The sequence below is a fragment of the Kogia breviceps genome, chromosome 19 (genome assembly GCF_026419965.1).
Source record: "Kogia breviceps isolate mKogBre1 chromosome 19, mKogBre1 haplotype 1, whole genome shotgun sequence".
Classification (NCBI taxonomy): domain Eukaryota; kingdom Metazoa; phylum Chordata; class Mammalia; order Artiodactyla; family Physeteridae; genus Kogia; species Kogia breviceps.
In genome coordinates this window covers 27,249,195-27,262,352 of record NC_081328.1, presented here as the reverse complement: position 1 = coordinate 27,262,352, position 13,158 = coordinate 27,249,195, and the positions used below count along the sequence as shown (strand labels likewise).

The 13,158-nt window shown below is 37.5% G+C and overlaps 1 protein-coding gene across 1 annotated transcript in view; it reads left to right on the top strand.

Annotated features, from left to right (window-relative positions):
- The window catches only part of STXBP4 (syntaxin binding protein 4), a 202,156-nt gene extending 193,949 nt beyond the window's left edge, over positions 1-8,207 (top strand). Inside the window, exon 18 of the mRNA XM_059048918.2 lies at positions 6,769-8,207. Within this exon, the coding sequence (XP_058904901.1) occupies positions 6,769-6,883 (115 nt within the window). The 3' untranslated portion in view covers positions 6,884-8,207. The remainder of the gene's footprint in view (positions 1-6,768) is intronic.
- Positions 8,208-13,158: the final 4,951 nt, after the last annotated feature.

The following is a 13,158-nucleotide window of genomic DNA, read 5'->3' as shown; positions in this document are numbered from 1 at the left end:
CAAAAAGATAGTGACCGTGGTCTGCATCTAAGCCTGAGCTCTGCTATTGTGTGACCTTGGACAGGGCCCTGGGACTCTCTTAGCCTCAATTTCTTCAATTGCCACATGATGTGAAAAGTTTAAGACTGCTGGAGAAGCAGGTGTCACACAAATAATTTTTATTCATACTGAATAAAGTTTTTATGAATTATATGATAAATTATTTTAAAATGCTTTAGAGATAAATCTATGATCATTGAATTAATTAGTCAATACATCTTTAATTATTTCATCTTGTAAAGCTAAAGACCTCTTTTCAGGTGGTCTCATTTAATCTATCCCAAAGCCTCCATATATATTGTTGTTGAAACCAACCCATATAATAGAGCCTCAGAGAGGAATATAACATAATGGTAAAATTCTCAGAAGTCAGATTTGGATCCAGATCCTGGCTCTAACATTTACCAGTTTTATGACCTGGAGTAAGTTATTTCACCTCTCTCAGTGTTAGCTTCCTCATATATAAAATGAGGATAATAAATATAACTCCTTTAAAATATAAATATATGTAATATAAATATGTAAAATATAAACATAATATAAATATGTAAATTAGGATATATAATGTTTACAAAATATACGTATAACATAAGGTTCTAAAAAACAGTTAAGCCCATTTATTCACAAGTCCAAGGTGGCACCATTAGAAACAATCAGTATGTAAAGTTCATGAGAGAACTGTAAAGGTTGATGGCATATGTGGTTTTTATCCCATAATTTTGTACTGTAATTGAAGGTTTCTGTGTTATAGCACTCACTCTCAAGTGGCTTTTACACTTAGCATTATGGAGTCAATAATACTGACAAAACACCTCAAGAGTTTAAAGGTGGTCTCACGTGGAACCCCTCCAAGTCCCTAGTTTTGTGATGCTCAGTTTTCTAATATCATATGTATTATTTATAGCTTTATATTTTTAGTGTAATCAGCTTAACTTTGATAGAAAAATAATATTAGGGTAAGTATAAAATAAGTTGAAGTTTCAAATAATTTTAGGGGTTTTTTTAAGATTAAAAAAATACATTTAGTTAGATGTTTATTAAACTTACTTTATTGGATAAATTAAATGAAAGCCTTATAACTTGCATTACAGTTCTTACCATTTTAATAAGATCATTAAAATTTAAAATATCTTCTATATTTCATGCATTTCTACTCATAAGTGGGAATTTAATATGGAAACTTTGGCAATGGTCTTGAAAACTTGCTTCTAATTAAATTTAGTTTCCATTAATCTATATTCTGACAGTCTTTTGATTACTAACTTATTTCAAGTAGCCTGAAAATATGTACTTATTGCCTGCTTTTTGTATTTTAGAAAGACAAGCTCTTTGGTTTGTAAAAAGTTGTACGTATATTTAATGGGAAAGTAATAGTCATGGCTTCATCTTGAAATACTCTCTTGAAAGCATTTAGAGTAACACTAGCTGCTGTTACAAACCCTGCTTTTCAGTGGCTTAACGCTCACACACCAGTCAGTGCGGGAATCCCTGGTCGATGGGTGGCTTTTCTTTTCTTTGGGTAGTGATTTTGAAACCCGAGCTCATTCCAGTTCATGGCTCTGCCATCCCCTAGGGCCTCTGAGTTCTCTGCATTCAGTTATGGATGAGGAGTGAGAACAGAGAAGGTATTCCAGCGCTGTTCTTGAAAACCCCTGGTCCACAAGACGTAAACATCAACTCTCTCCCCTTCCACTGGTGGGAATTAGTTACATGCTCACATAAGGATGTAGGGGGAGCTGAGAAATGTAGTCTCTGCCTGGGAGCGCCCTCCTGATAATAACTCTACAGTGTGGAATGGAGAACATACATTTTGGTGGACACTGCCAAAGGGAGTATATGAGAATGTACAAATACACCAACTACAGAATTTTACAGAATTGATTATTAGTATCTAATAGTCCAGTGTCTAGGTACCAGTGTCACTAGGACATGTTCTTAGAGGTCTTCTGAATTTTTTTATTCTATCACAATCCAAAACAGCGTCAATTTTTAAAAGTTACCCAAAGCTATAGTCTGAGATCATAGAAACATTTTCTTTTTTTGAAAAATGTATCACCTTTGGACTTGGTATGTTTTTGCCTCTGTACAATAATTGACAGCAATCTAAGCCTGTGTGTATTACTTCAAAAAATATAATTCATATTTTTCATATTTTTTTCAGGACTTTTCAGTGTTCATTTTTTACAAGTCTAGTGACGTAATTTTTTTCCAATATTATGCATAAGTAATATATTACTGTAGCTTTAGATTCTTGTAACATAATGTAATATCTAGGCCTAAAGATTTTTTAATTAATTGGATTATTTAATTGAAAAATATATCTGATATATTTTTTACAGAGAATGCCATAAATATAGAATAGAAATAAAATTTGCCTTCAAGACTGTAAAGATTTGAATGGGATCCTGCTAATGTTTGATCAGAGCCTCACTGGATTTCCAAATGCCTAATTACAAAATTCTCAAAGTATTCTGAGATATTTACAGAGTTCATTAATGAGAAATTAATGACTCATGTTGATTTTAGGAGTATATTTCCAAAGTTATGTAAGAGGGAACTGTATATATATATCAGTGGAAATAAACTGCTTGCAATTTTCTCTTAAACATGTTTTGGAATGGATACTTTCTATTATAATCTGTAGTCATTCTCATAACCAGTGTCTGACAAGATTACATGCTACCTCACCAAGGTTTGGTGACTTTTTTATAATTTTATTGACATGGTTCACTTTCTGTTCTTCCCTTCTGATTTGTTTTCAATTGGGAATATTTTTCATTAAATCTTTAATTTTCATTACTACTTGAAGTATATGGCCAGTTGTAAAATTTTTCAGTGATTCCAAGTACTGATACCAGAAACATTTTGGATTAACATATTTATTTGTCTTTATTTTCTGGTTCATATGAATATTATATACATAAGATTACCCCCCCCCCCCGTAAATAAAGGACATTGTAAGTTAATTACTTTGGCTTATTATTCTGCAGCTTTATCTTAAATAGGTAATACATGCAATCTTGCTAAATTCACAATAACATATAAATAGTATCATTTACAATGGAAGATTAAAAAAAGAACCTCTTTCTTCATCACACACTATTGTAAGAATGAATTTCTACAAAACTAGTGTTCTTTTTGTCTTTAAACCACTTTTCTCTTAACTGGCTGTCCTAAATTTTTATTTAGAAAGAAAGCATTTTGCATGCTAGGAGGTAAGAAACATAAGGAAGGTAATTATAATGGAATTTAAATAATTCACTTACATTTCTTTGGCAATAAAATATAGCATGTTCTCTTAGGGTTTTTTTTTATAAGCTCTAAAATATCTTTCAAATTACTAATATTATAAAAGAAACCACACAACACTGTCATCTTCCCAGCTCAAATATTACTGTTTTCCAACAACAGATTTGGCAGTCATTCAGAGGCAAGTAGTATTAGGCTCTTTAGATTTTCAAATATATCTGAACTGCTGTTGATTGCTCCCCAAATCAGGTCAGATACACTCTCTGCAGAAACATTTCCCAGAGGTACTGTATGTTCAAATGGAAGATTTTCATGTTTCACAGTCAGCCTCATTTATTTTCCAGACCTCTAAATTTTTCATACTAAGTAGCAGCATCTCACTTTGTGAACCATGGGGTCTTTATTAATTAAACAGAGTCAACAGGGTTGATTTATTCTCTCTCTTCTCAGTTGAATTACCAAGCACACAAATCAGAGAGGAAATATTTCTAATAGTAGAATGTTCTCCAGGCCAGTAAATCTGAGATTATCTCATCATACCGATTATGTCAAAGCTCTTTAGTCACCATGCTCACCAGGACATAAAATTGAATGGTATACACACAAATGGCCCCGTTCCAGCATCACAGGAAAAATTCCAAGTTTTTCTTACAATATTCAGAAAGCCCTAATTATTAACAGAAAACAAAAAAACAGCCATGATCATTATTGAATATCTACTCTTCACCAGGCACTTTACATGCATTACCTGTGTTTCAGAAGCATTGGTTCTGGATGTTTTTACAAAAGAGCCAGGTGTGAAATGTGTACTTGAAGCATAGAAACTAACCCTCTGTTGCTTCAGTTTTATTTTTTCTAATGATTGGCTATTGTATTTGCATGTTTGGCATTAAGGTGTGTGTTTTTCAATTGTGTACAGAGAAGTGTATTATGAACATAAGATTAATCAATTAATATTTTATGGTATTATTTTGTATTTGGAGAAAGATCAGATGTTGATTTGTTGATTAAAAAGTGCCTAATGAAGGTTACTGTCAAGGATGACTTTCTGGCTGAACTTTCTAATATTCATTGTTCAGAGTCTATATCTACATTTTCTTCTTAAACATTTTACTTTTGCTTATTTTATATTATCAATTCAGTGGAATGTCCATATATGGGCAGTTATAATATTTCAAACATGAGAATTTTTTTTTAAGTCACATAAGAAACTGTGTGCACCTGACCTTACCCCTCAGGTAATTAATTGTGCCTGTTTTTCTTCCTTTCCAGCCTCCCCAATTAAGGAGCATTGTAGGGGAGGAAGGATTTATAATAATTTAAATTAAAGTCTCTTCTTTGGACTAACATATTATAAATGTGCTGATAAACAGTAAAGTAAATATACTAAGATATCCCATCAAGCTTTTTCCTTTCAGTTTTAAACAGGTTCGTAGTACGGGACAATGTGTCCTCATTTCCCCTTGCAGTGGTATTCTAGCCCTCTATGTTACGCTCACTGGTAATTCTTTAAAACCACTTTCAATTTAGGCAGCTTTCCAGCTTTGCTTTACAAAAGCCTTGAAATGAAGTCAACCTGTGCAGAATCAAATACTTTGTAAGTATTAGCCTCCATAATAAGAAATCGCACTAAACCATTTTAAAGAGGTAATAGTAATATGGATTACTGTCAAGAGAATAACTATTCTTTGTATCACTTAACCACACTCTGAGGTTTTGAAACTATGAAGATATCTGGGCCTTGCCACCTCCACCTCGACTCCTAAACAACTTAAATGCATTTACCCTATCATGAAACTATAAGTGATCTTCTTCCATGGAAAGCTGCATTTTCAATATTTAAACAGAGGAGTTGAACAATTTGTTTTGGGGGATATGGATAGAATTTAGAATATAGGACTGAAAACAAACCAAATCCAGTAATAACAGTGAAACTGACCATTGGTACTAAGTCCAACACTTCAGTTCTTGTCATCAACAGACACTAAAGTAAGTGCCTCTTTGTGATAGATCTCAAATTGTGCTCAAAGGCACACTCGGCCCATGTGTGCTAATAGGGCATGTTAGTTTGAGTAATATTATAAACTCTTGGGGAGTCGTAAAACACATTAGTATACTTAGGGCTCTGGGAAATCCTACAGTAAAAATACCTACTTAACTATATTTAAACTAGTGTATCTCAAAGTTATTTGACCATAGAATTCTCTTCTTCACATAATATGTATTTAAAACCCTTATAGCACACTTCGGAAATGTTATTCTGTAATATTTTAGGAAGTAGGAGATACTTGGAGATCCACAATCTTATTTGATCTTCATAAGTGCCAGCCCTCAGATGGACTTGATCTAAGACATGATGCTTCTCTGAGGTTGAGTTTGGGTAGGATGGGGGCAGGGGAAACTGATCTAGGATGGATAAGGCAGCGGGGTAAGCCAGGGCTAGAACGAGGATCCAAGGAGAAGGAATAGGTCATCCTATTCCAGAAGCTGTCTGTCCAGGACTCAGGAGCTGGGCATATAGTGGTGGATTTAGGCGAGTCATCCAGCTGAAGGCTGGGAGTTGGATACTAGGTCTAAAAGGCATCGTGCATCAGGTAGGGGCACAAGTAGTGATGTTTCACCACTTCCTGAACATGCCCCATATGTTTGTACGTCCTTCCTTACCTCTGCTTATGTTCTTCCCCGAAACACCTAGTTACTTGTTCTGAGAATATGTTAGGTACCATAGACTCAGAGATAAGAAACATAGCTCCTGCCCTGAAGGAGCTTTGTATGCAGTACAAAGGCCTAAAAATAAACAGGCATTTGTAATATGGTATAAGAGATAAGGCCATGGGCACAGATTGGAGGAATCTAGAGGGAGATTTGGTTCTTTAGAATTAGTTTGAGTTAGCTGAATAAACAACATGGGAAGGGGGAAGATTGTAGCAGAGAAGAAAGTATTGTTGAGGCAGGTAAAAAACAAGGTATTTCATACTATGGAATATGTATTTGATCCAGAAGGCATTAGTTGGCACTGAATTTTTAGCAGGTGAGCAGCAGTGTATGATCTGTCATTTAGGAAGATCTCTTGGCTGGAGTGGAGGATGAATTTAAAAACCAGAACAGAGGCAGAGAGACAAGCTGTTTCAGTGACCCAGCCCATAGCATTGGAAAAGGAGAAAGGAAAAGATTCCAGAGATGTTACAGAAAGACAATCACAGGACTTGCTGATGGATAAAGAAGAGCAAGGAGTCAAAGATGACACATTCTCCTGCATTCTTTGGGTTTTGTTTTTTACCAAAGAATAAAGAAAAAAATGGGTTTTGTTGAAACTAAAAACATATCTAAGACTTTTAAAAACTATTGGATCCAGTTCCAACTGCTTCCTAATTCAGGAGTCCGCTGTAGGGTGGAAGCAGCGTCGCTGGGATCACTGCTTACATGGTGGCTAGAAGGACAATCTTTCAGATTGTAACTGTATCCCTTTTTCTTCCCAAGTCACGTAACACAGACCACGTCCTGGATGCATCCCGTGATGAGCGCACTGACCCTGTCCTGCTCAGAGGAGAACGAAGAGGATTGCTCCAGAGAACTTCCTGACCAGAAGAATTGATGGTTTTCTGTGGGAAGCTGTGCTCCATGGTCTTCTGGCATCTCCGTCGACGTGGAGGACACTGAGACACGACATCTAAAATAGGAGTAAAACGCACACTACTTAGTGAAGTTGTGAAATGGAGACTGGATTTAAGCTATTTTTGTAAAACTTTTTGATATAACTGTATACATTTACAAGATTAATTGCCACTACAGTAGTTCTTTAGGAATAATCTAGTCCCGTTTTTGAAATCACATGTAATTAGATTTTATAATATATATAATTTTTCATATGTAATTATGTAATTTTATATTTAGTTCTTTATAGAATATCACAGTGGTTTTTATAATTAAGACATATTGAAAAATTATGTGAACATAGTGAAACACTTCATTTATTTGGTAATTCACTAACCTTTTATATGCATACCTTAGGAAAGTGATTTAAGCAAGCTTTTCCACAGGCCACTGGATATAGCTTACATCTTTCTGATGCTTTCTAATTTACAAAATGCTTTTCAGACCCTGTTTTATGTAAACCATACAACACGCCTGTGAGGCAACTCCAGTGGGTATTTTTCAGATAGGAAAAGAGCAGTTCAGAGAAATGAAGCACCTTGTCCTGGAGCTGAGGCTCACACCCTCACCTTCCGATTCCATGTTCAGACCCCTTCGCCCCACACCCTGCTATCCCTGCAGAGGCAGGTTGCAGCCCGACACACAGGGTCCCATGTCTCTGTTGATGCAGCTGAGCTCCACAGCTGTGTACCCCTGGGGCCACAGAGACTCAGGGGGCACTTCTTCATTCAAACATGGCCCCCACCCAACCTCATGGTTCTCCTATAAACCCTTCCCCCAAACACTCACCAAGAAGGGGCATGGCTTTGTGATGTTGATTCAATGGGCTTCTTTCAGCAGCTCACATTTTTCTAAAGTAAAGAGACTGACTCCCTTGTGGGATTTGCCCTGCTGGGTTGTCCTTACCAGAGGGAGTGTTGAGGGGAGCTGATGAATAGAGGGGCATCCGGAATCTATGTGTCAAAAGAGACATCCTTGAACTCCTCTGCTGTGCGTTCCAGACTGACCCCATTATTGCTGATGTCAGCCTCCAGACCAAGTATGCTTCTGATCTTATTTCATCTTATTGTAAGGATGCTACTAGACAGTATTTGGAAGGAATGAGCCATTGACTTGGAGTGCTAAAGATTTTCTCTCCGTTTAATGATTTAAACCTGGGGCTGGGAAGTTGGGGCAGTGGGGGGTGGGGGGGCAGGGAGGAGGAAGTCATTTTAAATGCTCTGGGCATTAAGTACCTACTGAATAATAAAAAGGGACTTATCCTTATGCAGTGTTATTATATAGTTAGGTGACGTACTGTACTGAGGAAGAAAGTGAGCAAGAATCATTAACTATCAGAATACCGTTCCCAAACCATCCTTGATAACACAGAGAAGTTACTGTGTCTCTCTGGCCTCCTCTTCTCGCCATCACCACCACTGTTCCTCCTCTTCCTTCCCCTCTTCCTCCTCCTCTTCCTCTCCTCCTCACTCCCTTCTTTCTCTCGCTCCCTCCCTCCCCACCTCTGAAATACAAGTAAGAAAAAGGAACTCGGAGCCTTGAGGGTCACTTGACTCAGTGATTTTCAAACATCTTTTGGTGAAAAAGACTCATTTTTCAAATGAATTCTTAAACAGAATCTCAATATTTGTAACAGATGTTTTAAAAAATATTGCTGTCCTGCTTGAAACAAGATGGAGGCCTGAAGCCCAATTAAAACAGACCCCAGCACTGCTATGCTAACCTAAAACTCCTTAGAATATAGTGTCAGAATCATCAATTGTAACCATTTATATAGATGAGCAAACTGAGATCCTAAGAGTTCACACAGTGAGGTCAAACTTAGACCTAGATCTTGCGTCTTCTAGTCTACTACATTTCATATAGTATATTATATAGATCTATGTTGTAAATATATGTGTACATTACGCTCAGGCACACATTCCTGAATAGATGTAGGATTTATAATTTATGTCTTGAATGATAACATAAGTCAAATCCAGGCTGATAGGTAGTCATTAGCCCTGAGAAAAGTTTCAGAATGGCTGGAGAAACTTGTGTTTCCTCTGACAGCTCTTTGAATATTAGGAGGCTGCAGGGAGACAAGTTTTGAGAGAAGGCCCTGAAGGAGCTCTTTCCTTGTGAACCCCAGAGGTGAGTGAGATTCTCAAACACCCCAAGTTACTTTTATAAATTAGTACCTATAATTGTGAAAGTACAGACTTTTGTCGTTGCCACATTAGTGGTATGAAGTGTCCCTCCCCTTCCTGGGAGCATTTTTCTAATTTGTTTCTAGCGAGGAAAACACAGAAGATGCTCAAGTCACTTGGCATCAAGATCCTCAGGAAGCAGTTCACTGGCAGACACCTCATAGGTTAACTTTACCATTTGGTGCCACTTTCCTTCCTGCTTCCTAATCGAACACCTAATGGAAAAGGCCTACAAAAATCGTAATGATATTATGTATTGGGCATTCTGTGCCATACATTCATGATGGATCATTTGCATATATTATCTCATTATCTTCTTAAAACAACCCCATGAGGTAGAAACTATGATCATCCTCATTTTGTAACCAAGTTTAGGATTAGAGAGAGTTGCTGATCTTTGCCTCAGGGTGATTCATCACCTACATGTGGAAACTGGGGCTCAAGGCAAGTCTTGTGGGGCCCATTCTCTTAAACCACTGCAGAGCCAGTCAGAGCCATTGTGTGTGACAGTGGCGGCAGGGCTGGGGTCCGTGGGTCAGTTTTACAAAGAGGCAGATTCAAGTCGGTGTGCTAAGGAACTTCCTGGTAGTCAGAACACATGAGGAAAGAATTCCCCAGGAGTAAGTGGAAACCATGTCCCAGGAAGTGTTCTGTCAGGCTGAACTCCTTACTGCAAGGCTGTTCCTGAGGAGTTCAGGGTCTGAACTGGCTGGACCATTTGAGCACTGACTGAGATTTCTTCCTCTTTATGCTTCTGTGACCTCTGAACCCACAGATAAATGCCCCAAGAGATGCTCAAAGAAACATATGGGGGGGGGAGTCATTAAGAATCCTTATTCAATGCAAGTAGAATCCCCCAGTTATTTCTGAGTGAGTTGACATTTATATAGCCCATCTTTCTTTAAGTCAACTCTATTGTGGTCATTGTAAACTCTTCTCTGTTGACCCACTGACTCAGATTGTAGGATTTTAAAATCTCAATGTTCTTACATGCTTCCATCTCACTTTACTACAGAGTGACCTGGCTTAGCCTTCCTTACGTATTTAATCTCAGAATATTGACCGAGCACCAACAATGAGCCAAGCACAGTCCTAGGAACTATGGTGAAGTAGGGCAAGAGCCGACCATTTCCTGGGGTCTACTTACTGTTGGCTAAGAAGTTAAAAGCTTCTCAGGTAGTCAGAATTGAATAGCTTCTCTTTAATTTTTTAATTTGAAAAATAATCTATTTCCATTTTAAAAAAATCAAGTAGTATGGAATTGAATAAAGTTAAAAGATAGCCTATCTCACTTTCCCAAGGTAGCTGTCTCTAATACTTTCATGAGAACTTTTTTGTGTGTGTGTGTGTGTGTGTGTGTGTGTGGTACGCGGGCCTCTCACTGTTGTGGCCTCTCCCATTGCGGAGCACAGGCTCCGGACGCGCAGGCTCAGCGGCCATGGCTCACGGGCCCAGCCGCTCCGCGGCATGTGGGATCTTCCCGGACCGGGGCACGAACCCGTGTCCCCTGCATCGGCAGGCGGATTCTCAACCACTGCGCCACCAGGGAAGCCCTTTCATGAGAACTTTTACTCAAAGGAAATCATATTGTTAAGTATCTTTCTTTTGACTTAATATATTATGGTCATGTTTTTCATGGTGATACATAGATTAATGTTATACCTCAAATGTCTCTATAAAATATCACTACCCAGATAACACCTAATTTCTGTAGCCAACAATCTATTGATGAACACTTAGACTAATTTAAGTTGTCTTCTGTTACTAACAATGCCACAGTTAACATTCTCATATTCATTAAATCCTTTTCCACATATATCTATGCACTCTTATGCCAGTAAGTCTATAGTGAGGATACATTCATAAAAGTAAATTACTAAGTCAAAGTTATGTTCATTTTAATTTTGGTATAAATTCACAAATTCTCCTCCATAAAAATAGGACCAATTTACAGTACCAGCAATAGTGTATAAGAGCTTTTCTTCTCTATATTATAGAATATTTTTTTAGTCGAAAGATTGCCAATAACTTTTCTGATTGTCTTTGTCCTTAGAGTAATCATCTTTCCATCACTATCTAAAGACCTGAATTTTTTCATCATTGGGTTTTAGTTGTCCCTTGGCAGCAGAGGCTGACTCTGTATATAGGGGAGTCTAGCAGTGACCAATTCACTGTACGTCAAACATGTAATTACTGTGATCTTTTTATTTGAAAGTATTGACCTTTCCTACTTTATATATAATGGTGGCGAGGACCAACTTTCATTTTTTTATTTTATTTTTTTTAACATCTTTATTGGAGTATAATTGCTTTACATTGTTGTGTTGGTTTCTGCTGTATAACAAAGTGAATCAGCTGTACATATACATATATCCCCATATCCCCTCCCTCTTGCGACTCCCTCCTACCCTCCTTATCCCACCCCTCTAGGTGTTCACAAATCACAGAGCTGATCTCCCTGTGCTAGGCGGCTGCTTCCCACTAGCTGTCTATTTTACGTTTGGTAGTGTATATATGTCCATGACAGCCTCTCACTTCGTCCCAGCTTACCCTTCCCCCTCCCCGTGGAGGACTGACTGTTAAATTAGCTAACTGGGGTGAGAGGCCTTGGTAAAGTGCAAAGCACAATACAAACGCACTTTGAACCTTGGTTTCCCCATCTCTGTGAGGCGATAATATTCCCCTGACTCTTCCCAAACCAGTTCAGCTCAGCAACCATTTCCTGAGCACCTGCGAGATACCAGACAAGATGCAAGATCTTGAAGATAACACACGGAGTAGCTCTGATTCCCAAATCAAGAAGCTCATAGTCTAAAACCCTTTTTTCCTTTCTTTCCTTTTTTCTCAAAAACCTTGTATTTTTCATTAAAGGAGTGAGAAGTTAGGGGTTTGGTTAATAAGAACCCCTGAAGAGAGGCCCTTTATCACTCTCTTAAATTTGAATAGTTCCAAAATAATATTAACAACACCCTTTGACTACAAATGAAAGAAAAGGAACATACTGTATGAAGGGCCTCTCCAATAATAAATTCTAAGCAGCTGTAAAAATACAAAGTCAAATGATACTTTCATAAACTATTTGCAAAATTAGAAAGTATTATCCTTTTTCTAGGGGGAAATGGACATTTTTATTTTCTCTGCTAAGTAAAATGCAACTATTTCAAAAGTCAACAAACTTGAATTTTACAATATACAGAACAAAAAGAACTAAGCTAACATTAAAACAACTTACATACTTTATTGCACATAAATTTTGAGGATGAAAAGAACTTTAAATAGAATATAGAATACGCCCATGAAACTTTTTTTTTTAATTTTAAAAATTTATTTATTTACTTTTGGCTGTGGTGGGTCTTCGTTTCTGTGCGAGGACTTTCTCTAGTTGTGGCAAGCAGGGGCCACTCTTCATCGCAGCGTGCGGACCTCTCACTATCGCGGCCTCTCTTGTTGCGGAGCACAGGCTCCAGATGCGCAGGCTCAGTAGTTGTGGCTCACGGGGCCTACTTGCTCCGCAGCATGTGGGATCTTCCCAGACCAGGGCTCGAAACCGTGTCCCCTGCGTTAGCAGGCAGATTCTCAACCACTGCGCCACCAGGGAAGCCCCAAAACTTAACTTTAGAAATAAAATTCCAAGATGTTTTAACTATAGCTATCCACATGTAATATCATTGTGCCTGCATGATGATTATGTAAATATTAAATGCAGTTCTGTATTTGCTTTCTTCATATGACTTTTTAAATTTAACTAATACTACTTTTGTTCTTTTTTTTTTTTTAAGTTTGAATTTCACTCACAGGGTACAGGGGTGGTCTTAGGGAAAGTGCAATCAGATTAGTAGCTATGACCCCTCTTCATTTCTGTTCCCCCATCACTAAAATATTATCTGTCACTTTACCCTGTTTATTCCTTATACATTATTTATCAATTTGTAATGATCTATTTGTTTTTTGTCTTCCTTAATAACGGGAGTAAGGATGAGAGTACGTTCCTTGATGTCAGGGATTTATCTGTCTCATTCAGCATTGT